Source organism: Rhamphochromis longiceps, linkage group LG12 (genome assembly GCF_057381845.1).
Source record: "Rhamphochromis longiceps isolate RC_006_pf linkage group LG12, R_longiceps_female_GT1.1, whole genome shotgun sequence".
NCBI lineage: Eukaryota > Metazoa > Chordata > Actinopteri > Cichliformes > Cichlidae > Rhamphochromis > Rhamphochromis longiceps.
This window is the reverse complement of record NC_140568.1, coordinates 14770332-14792876: the sequence shown is the minus strand read 5'-3', so window position 1 is coordinate 14792876 and position 22545 is coordinate 14770332. Positions and strand designations below refer to the sequence as shown.

Sequence of the window (22545 nt, the reverse complement as noted above, 5' to 3'; positions counted from 1 at the left end):
GGGGCTCGTGTTGTTCCCTGCACCACGTTCTTGTTACAGGCATAAAACAAACCCAGTGTCACACTTTAAAGCTGTGCAACTTCTAATCGAGCTTATTCCTACACCCCAGTCAGTCTGAAAGTATTCCCAGTTTATGCGCACATATCCAAATATATTTATTATTATTATTACTTTATATCGACAAATGAAGCGCAAAGGGAACGCTGGGGAGTCTCCCGGAGAGTTTTTACACACGCGGTCATTAAGCGCTTTGACTGACAGCCGAGTGCCAAAAGGCGCAGACGCGCTCCGATTGGTCAGAGCGCACTTTACAACCCCCTCTTGTTTCCGAGCACCGCACAGTCTCAGCGCATTACCTCCCCAAACTCTCGCAGGAGCCGCACGCAGCCCAGCAGCGGGACTACAGCCAGAGGAGATAGTGGACTTATTGCAGAGCGCCTTTCTCCTGCGTCGCTGTCGCTGTGCGTTTCTTCATGAACTGAGTGTTGCCTGGCACTCCGGTTAGCAATCATTCAGTGGCTGCAAAGACACATCATGAGCTCTACTTGTGAGTGCTTCTGCAGGATGTTCCGGCTGCTGGTGACGGTGGCACTTCTGTCAGGGTGCAGGGCGTCAGAGTACGAGTACTTGCCCTGGAATACGCCCGTCTACGGCAAGTCGCCCCAGTGCGTGGACATTCCGGACGACCTGCGGCTCTGTCACAACGTGGGCTACAACCGGATGATGCTGCCCAACCTGCTGGAGCACGAGACCATGGCCGAGGTGAAGCAGCAGGCCAGCAGCTGGGTGCCTCTGGTGCACAAGAACTGCCACCCGGACACGCAGGTCTTCCTGTGCTCGCTCTTTGCTCCCGTGTGCCTGGAGCGGCCGATCTACCCGTGCCGCTGGATGTGCGAGGCCGTGAGGGACGGCTGCGCCCCCATCATGGAGGCCTTCGGCTTCCCCTGGCCGGAGATGCTCACCTGTGACAAGTTTCCCGAAGGTGAAGTGTGCATTGCCATGACGACACCCAACGCCACGGAGGTTACAAAACCCACAGGTAACTCACCTAACAGCAACTTCAAAAGGTCAAACACACACACACACACAGACACACACACACTGTATATTTGTGAATAAATGTTTGACAAGGAAATATGCAAATTAATAGCTGAATATTTCCTGGGCATAAACCTGCCATTTAAAAGGTTTATTAACATGTTGTCTATATGATGTATATTTTTATTTATTTATTTATTTATTTATTTATTTTTGTTAAATAAACAAACTTTCTCAAGGTGAAATTTAAATGTAGAAATTTGAAGTCAAACTTCAATATAAAGTTGAAAACCTTTTAAGAGAATTATACTTTTTATATATATATTTATATATTCTGTATAAATAATATATTACCCCTGCAACCCTGATAAGGAAAAGCGGAAGAGGACGGATGTTTAAATAAAGAGTTCAGGTGAGGGGTTTATATTAAAATTTTTTAAAGGCATTCCCTTAAAATTCCAGTGAAAGAAAACAATCTTCAAGTTGTCTCATAAGGAAGAAGTTGAAAACGAGATATTTTGCAGTGTAGCTTGATGAATAAATATTCATTCTTTGAATCAGTTCCAATTTCTTAATATAGTATTAACTACCTAACCCTGACTAACTTGCTCACTTAGAAAACAAACAGCCAGCACTTTTGCCACCGTGTAAAAGACGACACCGGTGCAGTTAAATGGGCATGCAACTGTTGTTTCAGGGGTGAAAAGTGTGTTTGCAGATGCAAATCCGAGCACAAACAAAGCAAATGCGACCTTTTGGGGGAGCAAATTCAGCCATGAAAACCTGGATTTGATCCTGTTTTAACACCCACCACCCCTCATGTTTTTTAAAGAAAGTCTATCACGTTTACGTTTTCCTTTCACTCTATAATCCCCTGGCTTTAATGTGCAGGTGAAGTTGCTTGCTATTGACAACGAGTGATGTTGTAATATTGCAAAAGCTCAAACAGATGTTAGTCATTTATTTCAAGGTGTTCGCTGAGCTGGAGGACAATGCTGGGAGGAAGTCAAGCAGCAAAAAAACAAAGAATAAAAAGGTTGGAGGAAAAAAATGTGAATACCTTAATATATTTAAGCCCTGTGCTCTGGCAAATGTTGTGCATCTGATGAAAAGATGGAGATCTGGAAAATCGGCGTCCAAGTTGACGTCGGGAGGGCGGTTTGTAAACAGAGCTCCCAAGGACATTCTTTTACCCCTATCATCTATCACTAATGGGTGCTTTGGTGCAGATTCCCCAAGACGCTGCATCAGCAAATGGGGTTGTAGAGGGCAATAGCATTAGTCCAGCAAAACTGTCTTCCAGCACTAACCTCTGCAAGCCAAGTTGAGAAATGCCAGAGAAGCCCATAAAAATCGCAGAAAATAACAATTCTCTGGATGATAAAGCTGAGAGCAAGGCTGCAGTGCCAGGTTCTCTATCGGTTGCTCAGGCGAGGTGAGGTGTACGCCGAGGGGTGGGGGTGGAGGGACTACAACTGCCTCATTCACTTGAACCATAAAGTTAAAGGGGTGGGGCCTCTACTTATATTTCAATCTAAAGCCCCTTACTGAACATGTTGGCCATAAATGGAGGGACTGTGGATCTTCCTGCGATAACACAGAGCTCACTGTATCTTTGGGGGAGAAGGGACGTGTTTGTGAGTGTGTGTTTTGTCGGGGGGGGGGGGGGGGGGGGGGGGGGGGTTGTTGCTGACTGACATAGTGGTATGGATGGAGGCCTGTTTTTCTGAAAATAACTCCTTTTTCAAGGTAAGACGAAGGGACCACACAGAGCTCCATGCTCTCCAGACTTCACCTGTTATCATTTGTCAGCACTGGGGTTAAATAAAGCCAGCCTGTTCCCACAGGTCGGCTGAAGCTTAATGATTGTTAATAGAGGCCAGCTAACAGTGCTTGAATACTGCAGCATAGGGACCCGTGATAAGTGATTTAAAGATGAACCAGGCGCTCAGAGGCAAAGGTACCCAGTGACTCTGTAAACATTGTCTGTTTTCACAAGCTCTTCACACCCGAGCGATGCTTTCACAAGCATTCGTTAAACACATGTAAATGGACAACTGGAAGAGAGTAGAGTGCTGTTACCTTCCCCTTTGGTTGATCGATCCAGGCCCACAGTGGGACACCACAGTGTAGTCGGGGTTAATGTTGCAAGGACGCTGCGATCGCAATGCAGGTCCAAGTTTGTTTGGAAGGTCGGCTCAGCTGTTTGGCATGAAACGATCGTTTGTGGTATTCAAAAGAATTGAAAAATTGTGTCAGTAAAAAGTTCGCAGATATGCCTCAACTGAGTTACTTTTTGGCAAAAACACTTTTTGGCTCTTTTGGGATTTTTGTCTTTGAGCTGGCTATTATACACCTCTACACCCTTTTTAAACTCTGGAATCTCAGAACATTCTTTTAAGGTTGAATTGAATATCTTTACCATTTATTCCTTCCATATTTCTAATACTTTTTTAAAGGTGTATAGATGAGTGTTGAGCAGATGCATTTTGAAAACTGCCTTAGTGTAGCAAAAAGTAAAGAAGAGCGGCTCTTAGTTACAGCTGGCTATAAAAGCTTAAGGCATTCCTCACTGACATCAGGTCATCAGAGTGTACGAAACCCAAGGGAGTAGGTGACTGACTACTGACAGTAAACAGGATCTGTGCATCCTCAGAGATGTTAAGATGCGTAGAAGTCTGCAGGATAACTGACTGAAGTTGAATATGAGCACTCCTGACCTGGTCACCAAACGGGCAACATAAATTCCATTTGACATTTTGTCTTCTATTTGCACCGATTTCTTGTCCAATTGTTTCTTTGTTTTTTGTGTGTGTGTGTTTTCATCCACAGGTTACTCTCCCATCTGCCCTCCATGTGACAACGAAATGAAAACAGACACCATTCTTGAGCACATGTGTGCCAGCGAGTTTGGTAAGCGGCGTCCCAACACCCACAAAACACAGACAGTTGGATGCACTGCATAAAATCAAAAGAACTCTTTACTGTATTTCCCATCTTCAAAGTTCATAAAGTTTTATAAAGTGTGCAACTTTTATTTTTCCCCCCATAGTACACTGTGTCCTGGCGGTACTTGGTCATATTTGGCAGTTCAATTTAATGTGACGTTTTATCTCTTGGTTAGATATACTATCCCTGTCTGGTCTGGTGGACCATGATGTTCTGTGACTAATGAATTGGGGTCATTGAAGTCTTTAAGTGGCAGATCTTTGCAGTTGTAAACTGGGATGTTTGTTCTGTTGTCTGGGCTGACTGATGTTACAGATTACCTTCTTCATATCCTAAATGGAAAAAAAAGTTAATGATAAACCATCTCCAAAAACAATTCTTAAATGCTAATACCATTTCTTCATGGAAAAAGATAAGAATTTGTTTCTCATTGTGTTGACATTGGGTGTTTGACTTGTGTTAATATTCTGCAACTGTTATCTTGTAATATAAAGAGCCGAGGTAGCTGTTCTAGTGAACTGGTTCTATGGTAATAAAATCTAACTGAGCTGGAAGGTCTTTGAGTGAAATAGTTCATACATCTAAGCTAATATAGGCTAATAAATATTCTATTTAATACGTGGTATCACTTTCAACAAGAAATTTCCACTCAGAAGCACAACTAATATCCTGGTTAGCATTCAAGAGTGATAGGTGTTCTGAAAACTTGCTCTCCAACATTTGTCTGTTTGTTTGTTTTGTTTTTTTTAATAGAATTTTAGTGTTCTATTCATCTATAGCTTTTTCTCAAACTGTTATTTTAAATCTACAAATGGTCAACTGGAAGGGTAGGCTAACAAGAACCATTAGCAAGCTTAATTGCTGTAGTTGTAAAACTCCAGTGCACAGGCCACAACTTAATACAATGCAGGAAACCCTGCTGGGTTATTGTTGGAGAATTGCAACACAGAATTATTGGGTAAATGAGAATTAACACACGTAATTATTTGCTACATGCAAGGCATTGGATTTTATTCAGATGTTAAAAAAAAATGCTCGTGTTTACTTTAGTGTTAGCTTTATGGATTTAAAATTTTTAGTTCAGGTTGTTAGGTGATTTCCCAAATACAAACCTGTTTCCAACAAAAATGGGACGCTCCTTAAATGTCATTCCTAGTAGTGCATGGGTTTTTTATGTTTTTTTCCATAAACATGAAGTGAGTAGAAGCCTGATTGGTATCACCGTTTTTGGTCAGAATAAGATCTGAGTGAAAACAGAATGCAGAGAATTACTAGCTAGTTTCAACTTGCATTTATGGACACAGTGACGGACTGTGTTTCCTTACAAAGGTTTTCAGAAATGAGCCTGTGTGGTGATTTCTGCCAGAGAACTTGCTGTTTTAAATGCATTGCTTCTCGAGGATCTAAAATTCACGGCTATTCTCAACTGAATGGCTGACGAATAGCTCAACTGCCAATTTTTGGCCTTGTTTATTGGGATTCTTCTAGATACTTTTAATCTTTCAATCATATTGCATACCAAAGATATGAAATCTCCAAATGTTTCACAATGTTAGGTTGAGAAAATTTTAAATTGTGGAGCTATTTTTCCCATGAATCTAATCTTTTAAGGGAGAAGTACTCTCCGTCTTCCCATCTGAATTTCAAGAAACCCATTCTGGGATGTTCTTTCTTACGCCAACTGAATCTAGTATTGACAGTTAAGTCAGTGTCTCATGTTCCACCTTGAGGGTTCTTTGCCATTACACAACTTTTCCAGTCTTTCGTTGACCTTTTCTCAACTTTGTAAAACATGTTTCCTGCTGAAAGACAACACAATTTCTTATTTTCTGCAGTTAATATGTCAACTTTTTACTTTAAGAGTAGTTGTAAGATCAAAAGCTTGGTGATGATCAGAAGATCAGTTTTAGAAGGATGTTGTTCATTTTGAAAGGCCATTCTTCAGCTCTGCAGTCATGTTCTGAGGTCGTACCAGAAATGTTCTTTTGGAACATTATCAAATCTAAAGACATATTCTGAAGGGGATTTGGAAGTGGGTTTTGAACACGTCAGAGCCTATTTGGAAATATTAAGAGATGGCTCAGAATCTGCTGCAGCCAGCTTCACACATTCTTTTCATTAGAGGATCCTCAGTCCAACTTGAATGGAAAACAACATTAAAAAAAAAACAGGAAGGAAGGACGATCTTAAGCTGAGTAGGGCACTTGTTTTAATTGTGGAAATTTGGAGGTCTTACATGAGGAATCCAGTATAAACCATATGTACTTAAAAAAAGGAAATTGAAAGCTTTGAGTTCAATTAATAACACAAACACAGATTGAACTGCAGACATGAGAACGTTCAGAAATAATACACACATGATGCACACAAGATGCAAGTTGTTCTACTTTCATCTTTTATTCACCAAAGCTTGTGGCAGCACGAATTCCAGGTGCCAGGCTAAGCAAACATAGACTGGACGCACATTGAAAACACACATTCTTCCAGTTCTCAAGAAAAAGTTTAAAGTTACATTTGTTTAACAAATTGCATCGGTGTTTATGCTGCGGTGATGAGACTTGCCCCTTTGAGTCTGCGTCCCGGTTTGCCAAGGGAGCGGGCTGCATTATTGGCTTGTTTCATCTTGGATGAAGACAGATGTTGTTTTGCTTGCTTGTCATAAGTCACCTAACCAGCTGACATATGAGGATACACAGACAGATTTAGTGTCAGGCTGAGGATGAGACCTTGTTGCTTGTGTTGACCCTGCGAGGGAGGGACATAGTCTGGAATGCAACAAACTTCTCTATTGCTTCAGTATGGCTCGATTGTGGCGGGTAAACGACTAATGCGTAGCCTGACACGACACAGCGCTGCAGCTTGCCAAAGATTTGTTTGTTAATTTTTTTTTTCAGCAGACCGACGGAATTCAGTTTTGGTCTGGAGAGAAATGCTATAAATACATCCAACAGCAGCTAAACAGCAGAAGCTAAACATGAGTTAATGCCTTGTCTTGAGCAAAAAGGAAAATGTGCAGATGGAAATATCCCACGCTTTAATCATTATGTGTTTTATCCCACAAGGTCATCCCGATATCTTTCTTGAGTTCCAAAAAAAATATTTGGACAGTAAACTTTAACAAGGCAGCATCTTAAATCCAAGCCTGTTTTGTTTGGAGAAGACTGCAAAAATAGATGTGATGGATTTCTTTGCTTTTCTCAGTGGAACACAGGGATGGAAAACCATAGAGGGGCTTGAGGGATGAACCAGAGACTGAAGCCTTTGTTAATCTGCGTGGACCAATCATGTGTTCATTAAAAAAAAAAAAAAAAACTCAACCTAGCAGTGAATTAGAATTTTTGTCCATCTCATTTACTTGAAGCTGCAAAATGAAAGATGCCAAAAATAGTGTCTATCATGCATTGCACTGCAGTGCTTCCCAGCATTTAAATTGAGCATGTTTGATTTTTCCATGTGGTTTGATAAAAGTGGAGAATTCTGTGGTGAAACTTTTGACTTGTGTCCCCTGGATGTGGAGTTTTTCTGGCACAGGAGGAAGGATGGCTGTAAGTTGTGTGTTGTTGAGCTAATGCATCAGAGTTAGAAGAACGAGTAACAGGTTTCCCTGGTGAGGACAAATATCGCTTATTTCCCTGAAATCCTCATGATTAATATAGCTGTTGGGCATGTATTTATGCACACACGTCCTATTTGCCACACTCAGCTGTAAATGATTTCAAACATCATCACAACATCAGCTTTTTCTTCCCACTGCAATTTTTCTCCGTGCTTAAGGTTTTATGGTACCTCATTGTCCCAAAACCTCCAGAAGCCCTTCAATTAAATCTCCTCGGCTTCCAACTGTTCACTTTGTCCTTTTCCGAATTGCTCCCTCCCTTTGCAACAACAGGGCATTCCTGTGCTGGATGACTGTTCAGTCTAGCTTGGACCACTTGCCATTATTGTGAATGAGGAGCACTGCTCGCCCTCCTGCTGGGTTTATGACACGTTGGGCACTTAAGGATCCCATTAATACATCTGACCCAGCAGAGGTAATCGAGTCAGGTTTCAGAGACAACATCACAAAAAGAAATCTTACAATAGAAGTCATTTTATTTTAGTGTGCTGGCATGCGTAAAAGCATCCAAATCACTGACAGTATATCTTCCTTTTAACTTTTGTACTGTAACAAAGGTGCAGCATGCACATATATTTGATTCCACTGAAGACGTTCCCATTTTATTTAAAGAATCGTCTATTTTTGACTCCTAAAAATGAAAACCCTTGTTATAAGCTGCATATATGTACTAGTTCTGACCTTTTGGGGGTTTTTTTACACTGTAAAACTGGTGGGTTAATACCTTGACACTGGAGTAGGAAAATAATTAGTGACAGTAACTTTAATCTCTTAACATCCAACTAATTGACAGTGGACTTTTACCCAAAAGTCTTACTCAAATAAATATCTTGTCACAGGAAAACTGTAAGGCCCAAATGCATCTAAGAGCATTGTTTGATCTTCTGATCCAGGAAGGGCTTCTGAAAACACGGTCACGTCAGTGTGAACATATTCATAGCTGTTTTACAGTTAATATGCTAATGTTATAGGTTATGACATAAGAATTAAGTGGGCAGATTTGAGAAATGCTTTCTCACAGAAAGGCTATCTTCTCTTTTCTTTTCTTTCTTTTGCTCACTGTATAAGATGAATTTATTTTTTTGTTTGGTAACTTTAAAAATTGAAAATATTTTAAAAACTAATGTAGGAAGAAACACAAACAAGGGCAGTTTCACTGACCATGAGAAAAGAAACACTGTTGTCAGTTATTTGATCATTTGAACGTCTTATTGTATTCTGCTGCTGAAGAGATTAAGCCCTCAAACAACGCGAGGTGCAAAGAAAGTTCAGGGCGTTAAAGGATTATCGAGGTTGGAGGATTTATCAAGATGAAGTCCTTTCAGTGGTGGGCCAGACCTTTTCTTTTATTACACACTAATTATGACCGCTGCATTTTGACTTCTCTGAACACTAAGCCCCCTCACAGAGACTGTTTGACGGGGGATAAGTCTTAATCCGTACCATGTGCACTGTTAATACAGGGGGAGGCTCTTTATTTATTTATTTTTCAACACTTTAATTAGCAATTAGCAATACGAGTGCAACTGGAGAGCAAGGATCCAGTACAGGTTTTTCTGTCTACTATAATTCTGTAAAAAAGCAAGTGATCTGGTGTTTAAAATCGTGGAGAAAATTAGATTGAAGCCTAAGTTTGTTCTCTTCTTACTGGAGTGGGGAAATGCTTGGTCAGGCTGTTCCGCTACTGAAGGTCACAAGGCTTTATTCCCAGCTTGATCGTGATTTATCCTGACACAAATGTCAGTTAAGTCAGACATAATGCACCTAGATATACTATATGACAGGTCATAATGTGTGTGTGTGTGTGTGTGTGTGTGTGTGGGGGGGGGGGGGGGGGGGGGGGGGGGGTAATGGACATTTGGACCACCAAAGTCCAACTCGTGCTCTGTTTCAGAGGAAACTTAGAAATTAGAAGGTTAAATAGAGTTTAGTGAAAGATCAGGGGTATTTTGGTCAATCTGAAAAACATACTTGGACTTAAATGAAGGTGAAAAAAAATTATATTGCATTGCTAATTGTGATAAAGATATATGCTTTGTCTATATTTACACCTTAACCTCGTAACATCCGCCAGGTCACTAGTGATGTGTTTGTGATGCGCAGGTAAGAGGCTGGATTTTAAGGGAACATTTAGTTTCTGAAACATTGGTTGTTCACCATGTGGCTAAAATATAGCCTAACCCTAACCCTATGTGGTTCACTATTGACAAGCTGGAAGCCCAGCGCAGTATTCCTGAGAATTTATTTGTGCTTTGTTTGTTTGTTTGTTATGTCGTGAAAAGCAGAAAAATTAAGTGGCTTTGTCCATAATTGGATTTGGTCTTTGAACATCAGAAGTCACTGAAAAAACATACCGCATTATTTATTAGTATTAGGCTAAACCCCAGAATTAAGAGGATCATGGATAAGTTCTTTTGCATGAACAGGATTTGCAACAATGCACTGTTTGTGGGAAAATGAGTTTCAGTCTATGTTAATTAAATTACTTATGTATTATTAATAAACGGTGATCCAATTTTTAATCAAACATGAGTAAACAGCAAATTGTATAAGGCGGTATCTTGGCTAGCTATTCGTCATTAATCCATGTTATTGTGCAATACTGTTGACCTGAGCCACCAATAGTATTAAGATTATGAATGTACTTTGATTGTGTATGCATTCTGAAATAAAACACACATTTTTGTGCTTTAGCAGTCGTGCGCTTCACACGACTTTTTAACCTCATTCTTACTGATTATTCCCATTATTAGACTTACTGCCACACTGTTCAATAGTTGATTTGAATAATGGGCCCATGATGTACATAGACCACTTTTACTTAGCAAGTATGTTATAAGTGCTACTACTAAAATAAACATTGCTACTTTGGCAATGTTAAGAGTGTGGTAATGTACTTCATATTGTATTAAGTATGGCAGCGATTGAGACTATAACTGATTCAACAAGAGTTTTTTATTAATGTCAAATAAAAAGTATTTTCCCATATACTTCTATACAACAGGAAGTCATGTTTTGCAAATTGAAAATGCAAGTTTAAAGCACCAAAAACATTCTCTTAAAGTTTAATATTACACTCATTCTATCATTGTACTGTAAAGAGTACAATGATATATTTTTTTATGGGTTTGATTCCTTGAATTTTAATGGTTCTCATTTGGAAAAATTAGTTGTGTATATGAGGTAAAAATGATTAAGAATCATCTGTAAAGGATGGGGAACCATAGTGGCATGTTTCCTTATATCTGATCTATTATATCTATATCTATTATTGTGTTATTGTTTTATTTATATTTTGATATTGCTAGGGATGATGCAATGATCGGGGACCATTCTTAATTTCGTTGTTCTCATGAGATTGACAATAAAGTTTCTGATTCTGATTCTGATTCTGATCACGGGAGACTGACCTGCCTAATATCCTTCATGATGATTAATTTTACTAGTGCACTACACTACCAGGAGCTGTCAGACGCAGCACTGTACAACACGTTGAGTTCAAAATGACATTCACATTTTAGAGTAAACTCATCTTTCTGTTGTTCCTCCGCCCACAGCTTTCAAGGCCAAGATCAAGGAGGTAAAGCGAGAAAACACGGACCGTAAGGTGATCCTGCAGAAGAAGAAGAAGATGTTGAAACCGGGAAACCTGAAGAAGAAGGACACAAAGAAGTTAGTGTTGTACTTGAAGAATGGTGCTGACTGCCCCTGCCAGCAGCTGGACAACTTGGGAAACCAGTATCTAATCATGGGCCGCAAGGTTGATAAGCAGTACCTCCTCACAGGCATCCACAAGTGGAACAAGTCCAGCAGAGAGTTCAAAAATGCCATCAAGAAAATGAAGACCTACAAATGTCCCGTATTTGAGAATGTTTTCAAATAATGTGACCTACCCCTTCATCACTGGTTGCATCTCATCATACATATGAACTTGCACAAGCATTCACAAACTTTCTGTTGTTCTCTTAATATATCTTTATGTCTTTGTACATTTGCAGATAGCCGATACTGTGGACTGTCTGTCGTGTTATGTTGAAGATGTGACGACAGGGTTGGGTTTTCTTTTTTTCCCCGCTTCAACTTAAAAGGACATTGTAGTAAAAGCCCTACCTTGCTGAAATCATTTCCAGTATATAGATACTTCATTCACATGCTTTCTCAAAAGGTCTGTGGATTTGTTGTGCATTTTGGGAAAATATACATACTTCTTTTTTTTTTTGCTAGCAATTAGAGGAGATGTCTAACACCACTTTCCAAGAATGTGTTTTTGTGTGTGTAAATTTGAAGCTAAAGCCAGTAAACTGTTAGCTTACCCTTTTTTTCTGAAAAAGGAAGAAGAAAAAGTGTTAGCTCAGCAAGAAGGAAACTGCTAGCTTGTCTCTGTCTAAACCTTTTAATAAAAGAAAGCATAAACTGTCATTTTACATTGAGTTTTCTGTGTATTACAAATAAAATGTATTATTTTAAACAGGGGTAGAGTCAAGCTAGCTGTTCCCTTTTACTTTAAGGCTTTGTATTAATGTAGGCTAACAATCTGCTGGCTAACTGTTATAAATACATCCAACAGCCTTTTATAAAATGGCTCTTTCTGATCATAAAGAAACTCTTAAAATCAGTGTATTTTAAACTTTAAAAGCCAATAAAGGTTTGTTGTAGAATAACTTATTGACAGAAGTCTGAATATGCTGCCATGATTATTCTGTCTAACTGAAGACTGCACTATCAGCAGTTATGAACATTTCTCTGAAGCTCATTCATTTCATCATTAAACATTGTTGTTTGAAATCCATAAGAGAAGCATTAACACCAATCACAGAGTAATTTGTAAGCCTGGGTGGCAGATTACTTGATTTTGCCTTTTTTAAATATTTCTTTTTATGTTGGTATACGTTTAGTCTGCAGTATTCATTATTCTTTGGTCATGGAATACGCCTTGTAGTCGTACAGTTTTGCAAAACTTATCAAAGAGCAAGTATTGGCAATTCTGTTTTTCTCGTTTGTTCTGCTCATGTTTCATTTTCAGCACTCTATTATTGCAAATTGGAATGTCAGCAGTACATTGTTGCCTATTACATGTACATACAAATTTTACATAAATGTATAAAAAAAAAAAACAAACTAAATGTGTTGCCGAGATTATTTTCTTGATTGTTTTTTGTCATTCATTTTCTTTCTGGTGGTTGGACCAAAACTTGGTTCAGTAAAATATCTTTAAAATTGAAATTCTTGGTTTCACGTTGTTACTAAAATATGAATACTGACATTCCTCCAGTGTTATCATCCAGTGAAAGATTTAGGTTAAATTTGTTTAAAATTTGAGTCTCTCAAGAAACAGATTATTTAAATCGCATTGCCACCCCAGCCAAGTTGGCTAAGTAGTTATTAAGTGAAATTAACAGGTAACCTTTTTGTATTTTCAGATAGATTTTCTTTCTTCTTACAGAAAAGTTGCTGTCTATCATGCAAACTAGAGGTGACTAAGGCAATCTGCTAGTGACAAAAGCAATCACAAAAAGGGCTAAGATTAAGCACCTTTTTTGTAACTATTTCACCTAGCAACAACCAGCAGCCAGTTGGGAAATACAGTTTTTTTTTTCAAAATGACCAGAAGCTGTATTATATCTAACATGTCAGCCAACTCACAAGCAATGTGCACATGACATCATGCACAGCGTCTATAGTGAATTTGTTAAGTGAGTTACAATCGTAAAAAAAAAGAGAGCATATGAAAGACTGGCAGTGGAGACAGCAGAGCCGTATTTGCTATCGAATGAAATTTCACGGACTCAAAGATGTTGTAATTCTTGCTTAAAGCACCTCTTGCATGGAACGTATGTGTAAAATTACTGTGTTACAGCCTTCTAGTTTCAGTTATTTAGGTAATCCAATTATGATACAGTAACTGATGAGTAACGAACCTGCTGGGGCAAAGTAGACAGTCTTGTTTTTGTCCCCAGTGACAGCTTCATACATTGCAAAATGCTTTTATATAATACCAAATAGAACACTGTCAGTCATACCACTAAGTGAAGTGTAAATAAATATAACCAAAGTCTGAGTGAAAATCTAAAATATTGGGGAAAAAATTACTTTCTCAAAGCTACATCTTTACTACATGTAAACACTTGTTGTTTTTAAAACTTTCTTTCAGATACACAACAGTCTCATATCTTTATGTAAGATGTTATTTTGCTCTTTGTACACGATGTGTGACACTGCCAGAACAACTGGCTTCTGCCTTGACATGTCAAACAGGGCCGTGTCAATCTAACATTTGCATGCTTTATGGAAAGATAAAGCATCGCGTTGCCAGATCTCCATGCCAGAGGATCTCTGACGCATGCATGTTTTTACTCCCACCACTTCTCCAGTGATGTTAAACTCTTGTCTGGGTGGCTTTGAATCCAGGTTTATTGTGGTTTCATGGGCTGTTGGTGCGTTGGTATGTTGAGTGTAAATGCCAGTCCCGAGTTATGCATCATTAAAAGCTCATGTTGATGGTGAACTGTAATGCTTTCTTAACCAAAGGGCAGCACTGTCTAATCAAGTGTCTGTAGTTGAACAGCTATGACTTTCTAATGCAAGAGTCACAGAAGCTGCCCCCAAGATAAGCAGTAGATCTCAGCAGCCCATTGATAAATATTTTAATATAAATGCTTTTCAGAATTGAAATTCATCGTGTCAGTACAACATGTATAAACTGCAAAACATGAAACCATTCTGTTAATAAAAACGCTTGTTAAAAACAAGGCGGTATCAAACAGACCAGTGTCTTGCCCATCTGGTTTCAGCAATGGCTTTGGTAGTGGAAAATATATCTCAGATGTTGACTTTGCTTTCTAATCATCACTTCAGCTGCCTTCAAAAGAGCGCCAGAAAACTAGGGGCCAAAATGCAGCTTTGTCCTATTAAGAGATGATCTGCAAAAAATATCCTGTTGGATTCATCCTTTTACTGAAAACCTCAAATTGACAAAGCTGATGAAGTATTATTTTGATTTGTTCCACGTCACAGTCAGGCACTGTATTTATTTATCCCTCCAGTATTAATACCGCACACTTGATTTCAGTCACCAAGTTGACAGCTGGATTGAGAGCTTAGGGTTAGACACTGTGTGCATCAGATCTTGTGAAATACCTTGGCAAATTTGGTTTGGGCTTAATTATATAACGTTCTTTCACAACAGCAGAACCCCAGGTATCAGATGATCCTTTATGATCAAGCATTTGGCAACCGTGGGAAGGAAGAACTCCTCTTTAACAAGAAAAAGAACCATGTGCCTTCACCAGTTGGGTGGAGGGTGGGGTGGGGGGCTATATTCTTGTTGTGTAAATAGTTTGCTTTTAATTTCCACTGCACATTGGGAAAACATTTTGTGTGATTTCCAACTATAGAAAAATCATTTTAAGTTGGGCAAAAACTGAAAACTGTGTTGTACTGAGACATTTTCTATACAGTTGTGTATAGTTTAAAGTTTGTTATTTCGAACAACCGCATAGCAGAAGAGGCTCCAGTCTTCCTCTCCTCTGTGATTTAAAGAAACATCTGGAGAACTCTTGGGCACCACTGTCTGTTTAAGATGCAACTCCACATCCTCACATTAACAGGAGGAAACAATAAAGTGCTATTAAGACTTATAGCTTAAATATTTGGCAGCAAATAAGCTATCGTAACATGTTTTTTTTTTTTTCTTTCACCATGTCCAAATGTTTCATTTTATGGATCCCTGAGCCTGGAGGTTTTAAAAAGTGAGGCCCTTCTCTGTTCGTAATCCATGTTTGTGCCTTCAAAGCTGCTGCCACTTCCCCCCACCTGCTATAAAACCATCCTTTGTATTTAAAGGTATAGCTATATACTCTGTTTTATGATCCACAGTCAGTAGCCAGCAATTTAAAAGGAACATTTTGGACGATTTTGTTTTGGCATTTCACGCAGCCATTATGTGCGGTGTCATAAAGCTAGAACAGGAATACAAATCATTTTTAGATGTAACATTAAAATGATTTCCTATAGCTACAAATAAGAAATATATCCTCTTTAACACAGTTTGGACTGAAGTTTTACAATTTAAAAGACAACATTAGCCTTTTTTCTAGAACTTCAGTGTGTGAGAGTGTATAAATTTCCAGTTATTTAAATGCAGAAGTGGTGTTTTGGCTCCCTTGTTGACCCTGAGCTACAGAGCTATAACCTCTAATGTCTTTGGCTTGTATGCAGGATTCAGGAGGGATGAGTCTGCACACAGCACTGCAGACCTGGTTCCTCTGGAATTCTGGGACTGCAGTCAAATTGGCAGACTATTCACATCAATCTTCTGGTTACACCTCAGGCTGTTTGCCTCCCGCTAGCTGCGCTTGCAGCATGTGATATAACTATAACAGTCACTGAAATCCTGGCAGAAAAGTGGACAACCTGCAAAGAAAATAGAACAGAGAAACAATTGTTTTCTGTTTCACGCAGGTCGACAAGGGAGCTGGGGGAGGTGTGCGTGCGTGTGTGTGCGTGTGTGGGGTTGTGTGTATGAGTGTTTGAGAGAGAGAGGGAGACTACATACGTGGCCAGCGGCCATATTTTTTTGAATAATAGCCATTAGTTTTAAGAGGATGATGTCACTGTAGGTTTGCTGTTCCAGTAACTATATTCTCACAGTCCTGGATCTGATCCCTTAAATGACTCCTGCCATGAATGATTCTTAATCCTCACTGAGAAACATGAAGAGCTATTTGCACTGGACTGATTGGTAAGTATGTTTCCAGAGTTTGACATGTGTAGATTTAAATCAAATTAGGTTTTGGTTACATTAGAAATAAAGGCAATATATATATACTTATACTTGCAGTTGTGCTGGATTTTAGATTCACTCTAATGTTAAATCATAGCTTTCAGCAAGCAGTTAAAAGTCTTCCTCTTAAGAAACCTCTCAGAGAGGCTTATCCTCTTTGCCTGTGGACTTGGGTGAAGATGTGAGCAATTACAAGTCTATGGATAAGACGTAGTGCCAGCGTCAACATGGCTGTTCTCTTTTGGGAGCACTTTAGTGACTATCAATCAGCGGTGACCAGCCCCAGGTTGTAAAAACATGTGGTGAAAAAAATGAAGATTTATGATTAGTCATTAAAAACCATGAAGACCTGTCAGAAACAGCCACAGAAAGTATTTAGAAGTTGTCCTGCAATGCAAGCAGCTAGGTCGGTGTTATAGACCTGATGTTAAAATTTCTCAGATGATTGATTATTGAAGAGTATTGACTCTTGTTACTCACTGCTTTTAACAAGAATCACATACTGAAATGAATCTGTAATAAGTTTGTAACCGGTTTTGACTAGATTCCTGGTTTTACGGTTATTCAAACCATTTAGCATTAATTGGTGTCATCATTGCTCACAAAACAATAAATCTGCATAATATAAATTTTTTAAATTTACCTCTTACTAGATTTTTAAAAAGTACCGTAAACTATTCTGCAAATAAAATTGTGGCATGTTTTTTCTATTTGTACCCCACATACAAAGCACACTGACAGCAACAGAGTTTTAGCTGAAGCATGAAAAGAGAGCTTTGCGACTGAATCCATCATCAGGGGCTGTTTAAATTCAGTTGTTGCTCAATAATGACTTTACTGCTTCTAAAGCCAACAATCTAAGGTGAATTTCATAAATTGTTCCTCCAATAAACCACATGTGGTTGTTACTTTGAAAAATTCTGACTAGGGGAGCATAGGGGAGGATAAAACCCACCTAAACCCATTTTCTCTGAACAAAGGAGTATACTCAGAACTGTGACATGCATCTTCATTACCAAAGCAATTTAACTAAAACCACACATACAGTAATATATTGGTCCTTGATGAGGACCCATACTAAGTGCAATTCAAAAGACATCTGTGATGATGGATTCATGGAACCCTTGCCAGAGCCAGTAATATTAGGGCCTTCCATGGTTAAGGGAGGCTTAAGTCTATGTTTAACCATATTCCACACCTCCACTGCCGAAACCTGCTGCCTCGTATGTTGGTTGATGCCAAGCCCCAAACCACATGGTGAACACCAGATATAAAGTGAGCCATCAAACTGAAGAATTATCAAGCTTTAACAGGTACGTTAGCCCAAGTGGAAAGTGGCTGAAACAGAAATTCACTTGGAACAAGATGTTCAATTGGCCTCAAAGTGATTCTGGCAAACCCCCAGTTGACTCAGGATTAGTAAGCAGTTTCCTGCCCACTCTGTTTAAAATAGGGATGGGGTGCTTACCTCAAATGAGGATTTTGTCAGGCAGTGGAAGAAATAATTTGAGGTTCTTCTCAACCTCTGTAAAGAAAGCAGAGTCTGGGGATTGGTGGATAGCTTACCCATTACTGTTACTTCAAAAGCTCTCTGTGGGCTGTAGTGATGTGTCGGTCGCGAATGAAACGGCTCTTAGAGCCGGATCTTTGACGTGAGCGACGTGAGCCGACTCCTTATCGCGAGCCGTGGGGGATTTTTTTCTTTCTCTCACCCTCTCTCTCGTACGGAGCCCCTCTGATGACATGGTCCAAAAAATAAATAAATTGTGGCCACAAAATACTACTTCGTGGGCACAAAAATGGGTATAACGTGCCCATAAAATACTTATTTGTGCCCACGAAATACTATTTCAAGGGCACGAAATAGGTATAACGTGCACACGAAATGTTAATTTGTGGGCACGAAACACTTGACAATAAAATCTATCCTGGCGTCCAGGTCCTACTGACGTCTGTAGAGCAGTAGGCTCTCAATATCCTGTTTAAATGTTTCTCCGTAATAATGGTTCCTTGCATTGCCAGGCTTTTCAAAATGCATTTGTTGCTCATTCCCAGCCTAAAATAAAACTCAATCATACTGTCTCTATGGTTTAGCCTACTCTTATGCTTATGTCTCTACGCAGCTGTCCAGGAATTGTATCAATATGATGTGCGCACGTTCTCTGTTTCGTTGCCACAAATGCGTAATTCGTTGCGACGTTATTCCCATTTCGTGCCCTCGAAATAGTATTTCATGGCCACAAATAAGTATTTCGTGGGCACGTTATACTATTTTGATGGCACAAAGTAGTATTTTGTGGCCACAATTTATTTAATCTTTGGACCATGTCATCAGAGGGGCTCCGTACTCTCGCACTTTTTTCTGCTTCACTCCGCATGCGAGCCTTGTGCTTGCGCTGGGAAGAGGGGGGAGGGGCGGTAGTTACACTAGCAGTAGCACAGGAACAGAGCGGGAGGGAGAGACAGAGAAAGAGAGCCAGGGACAACAACGTCACATTAGAAAGGTATAGTAATCATCCACAACTATTTTCAGTTGCAGATGATAAAGGATTCAGAAAGTTTAATCATGCAGGTCCATATGACAGAGAATATGCATGTTCTTTTTGTTTTCATATTTTGATTTATATTTAATTGTGTTGTGGTTTGCAGTGTTTTCTGTTGTTTCACTTAAAATTTGTTTAAAAGGAAAAAGCTGAAAATTTAAATAGTTAAAAGTTGAACTGTGACTAGTTGGTTTTTGTATTATATGATGTATTTATTACATTTTATGTGGAGTGAATAAATAAAAGTATGCTCTGAATGTTGTAGGACTGCCCTGGTAGACAATTATACAACATCATGTGGAATTCAGGGACAGTGTCCCTGGAATGGCAAACTATTATGGTGGTACCCCTTTTTATTAAGAGGGTACTGTCAGGGGGGTCACACTCTTCTGACTCCCTGGGAAAATGTATACCAATAGTGGACAGAACAATACTTTAGTTGAACCTCACATTCAGGAGGAGGAATGCAGTTTGAACTGTTGCATGCTTTTTTGTCTCTGTACAACCATAATCAGAGCTTGTTTCTCATTGTCCTTCCTTACCAGGGCTGCCCTTTGTCACCAATTCTGTTCAGAATTCTTATGGAAGGAGTTTCTCCTTTAAAATGATAAAGAGAGTACTGGATAAGGAGGTTTCAGTACCTTATCTGTGCTTTGACATTGCTCTGTTTGCTTCACTGAGTGATGACCTCCACTCTCTGTGGGCTGGGGCGGTTTGTTGTCCACTGTAAAATTGGTACAATGAGAATTAGCACATTCAAGTATGAGGCCATGGTTCTTACCCAGAAAAGTGTGAAGTGCCCCAAGCAATAATACAGGTCTGTGTTCCTACTTATGCTTCTGACTTTGGGTAGTCGCCAAAAGGATGAGATCCCAGATATCAGCAGCAGAACTTAGCTTGGTTTGGACATCTAACCAGGATGCATCCTCTGTGTGATGGGAGAAAACCTGGGAGCAGACCTAGGACACAGTCGAGATATGGAGATGGCAAAGCCATCAAAGAGCTAGATGGGATAACAAGAAAAAAGAGGTAATCTCTGCTAAGACTGATATACCTACAACCCAGACCCCAACAAGCAGTAATCACTGGATCTGATACACAATTCAGCTGATTTATACATATATATATAAACTGGTAAAGGGTCATGTCTTTTGTTTTGACGGTTTGTTGTTCCTCATTGTGTACACATACTGGCTCTGCATCATTTCCACCTTAATGCCCCCCCCAAGTGTTGCTTAGATTTTGTTTATTTTTGGTAAGACTGAAAGATCTCCAATTATTTATCTGCCAGCTAAACAATTTTGTTAGCAGTTTTGATATTTTTTAAAACACAATTTTGATTCTGACTTATTAAATGTGATTATAAATGACTCTCATTTGTTATCTGTGTTACTGATTACTCAAAACAAAACTCTGCTATGAAGAAATGTCTTTTACTGAATGGAAATTTGTAATGTAAAAGGGAAAAAGCAGGACAAGTACACGAAAATGAACACAGATGGATGAGAAACTGAAGACATGAACACCTGCCAATCTCAGAAGAACTACAGAGCAATCCAAACTTTTTTAAACTTCTTTCCCGATAGTTCCCATGTGTCATCACACCTCTCCCTGCAATAATCGTATAATTTTAAAGAAAAAGGCTGCAGTTGTCATTTTCTAAAAGTTTTGCAGCACTATTTGTTCTTTGCATGATATGAAATGTCTTTTACAACTTTTAGTCTATGCGCAATAAATAGAAGATTTGGGCAGTGCACATGGCCAGTAATCACAATCAGGTCTCAAAGAACAGCACTAATGGTAATGAGTTTATGAAGCTAAAATGCTCTCAGATGACAGGAATTATTAAGCTTTTGTAACAAGTGATCATGCTACTTTAAATGACCATTATGTCTTATCTTATCTAAAATCTTATCTTAAGGTAGATTTGAATGTGAGGTTCATTTTAAGAGGAAAAAATCCAATAGTATTCATTTAAAATCATTCAAATTTAACTCTGATATCAGATCTATATCAGTAGATCATCAGAGACAGCGAAATCCATCTATTTATCATGTTCTTAACCACTTATGAAAAATCTGATTTTCTGTGGGGGCACTGTAGAGGAAAACCCAGATCACCAGAGGCTCTAGGAGCCATGTTCCGGATACTAAGAGTGTCTTAGAAAATATATAAATGTATTGAATATTCTGTAAAGGTAGGTGGCACAAGGTTTTATACTGACAGACTGATACAGAAGCAGCATTGTCTCTTTTCCTACACTGTTCTGTAAAATGAGTAATTTTCCCAGTCATATGTAGGTGAAATAATACCATACATTCAGATGCAGCAGCATAACCAAATATATATCTCTGTTTTGGACTCCAGTGTCTCCAGGAAGGGTACTGTCTACTGGAAAATTAACAGTGTATCTATCCAAAGGTATTTAATCGTTTATAATGACAGCCTTCACTGAATAATAGCTCTCTTTGGTTAGTTCCATCATGCTCTTTGTAACGCCCGTACATAAGTCATTATGTCCCCGGCTGACTTTCTCTCCTCACTCTTATGGGCGGCTTTGAACCGTGGCTGCTTAGTTATTATGTTATCATGGTATATTTAGGGGGGGGAAATTACTTCTTTGGGGGGTTTCCACCTGAATTGAATGAACAAGGCATATTTAGTTTTCCTGGCAGAGTTCCCCTTGGAAAATGCTGAAGGTTAAGTCTTTAGAAAAAACATGTGCTTCTTATTTTTAATTATGAATATCTCCCTAGAAAACAATGAAAAGTAGAGCCACTCAGAAAATGTTAGCTACATCTTTCTATGTGTTTAGATGCTGCATGGCAAGAAAAATGACCTGGGAACAAAGGTTTCGTTAAAGCTGCCGTAAAAACCACAATTACTGTGAAACACGTGGGCACGTTGACAATTCAGAGACATATGAAAAGACAAATTTATGCTTGTAACGCTCAGATAATTCTAAATTATGGTTGATGGTGGCTGCAGGTGATGTGGAAAAACAGTCTAGTGTCTGTTTGCTTAATGGCCTGCAATTGAGACTTTTTTCGAAGCCTATAATTTTCATTGCTGAGGCAAATTAAAGTTAACTCTGATTTGGTACATGAATTGGATCAGCCCCGTGAGTCATTATGTGCATTGCACTACTAAACAGGTGCCTTTGAAACTATATGGAAACTCATATCTGCAAGGGGGAAAAATAATTTTGAATAACTATGCCTTGATCATGACTCAGTAAATCAAAGTGTTGGCATAAGATCTCATAAGTCTCATTCTGTCCATCTGTTTTTCCCCTGGTAGACATCAGCTTCCATACAAACCTCTCTCTAACCCATTTATGATCTAACCCATTTACTCTGCTCACTAAAGTTTAAAAAAGAAAGCAAAAAAAATCTATTCTACAAAACCAGCTGTAAAAAGGAGGTGAAAGATTACAGCTATAAACATAACATAGCCTAATGGAGTGTTTACTGTGTGTGACAGGAAATGAAAATGGTGGCTTAACAAGCATGATGTAATTGGTTGTTTTAGCTGGCTGTATAAGCAGTTCAGCCCCCTGCCCCGTAGAACTGTACATCTCTTTAAGAGCAGAAAATAATACTGGCATCATGTCTGTA

The 22545-nt window shown here is 39.1% G+C and overlaps 1 protein-coding gene across 1 annotated transcript; it reads left to right on the top strand.

The window, feature by feature from the left end:
* Window positions 1-338: 338 nt before the first annotated feature.
* sfrp1a (secreted frizzled-related protein 1a) lies at window positions 339-12022 on the top strand. Its single transcript, XM_085424882.1, has 3 exons — window positions 339-1039; window positions 3871-3951; window positions 11161-12022. Exons 1-3 carry the CDS (start codon window positions 535-537, stop codon window positions 11484-11486), a joined length of 912 nt encoding a protein of 303 aa, XP_085281008.1. The 5' UTR covers window positions 339-534; the 3' UTR covers window positions 11487-12022.
* The last annotated feature ends 10523 nt before the right edge of the window (window positions 12023-22545 follow it).

Bases quoted from the DNA above. Each gene is read 5' to 3' on its own strand.
- sfrp1a (XM_085424882.1), top strand. From the start codon at position 535: ATGAGCTCTACTTGTGAGTGCTTCTGCAGGATGTTCCGGCTGCTGGTG. The intron at 1,040-3,870 runs GTAACTCACCTA...TTTCATCCACAG, and splicing joins GGAGGTTACAAAACCCACAG to GTTACTCTCCCATCTGCCCT. The intron at 3,952-11,160 runs GTAAGCGGCGTC...CTCCGCCCACAG, and splicing joins CATGTGTGCCAGCGAGTTTG to CTTTCAAGGCCAAGATCAAG.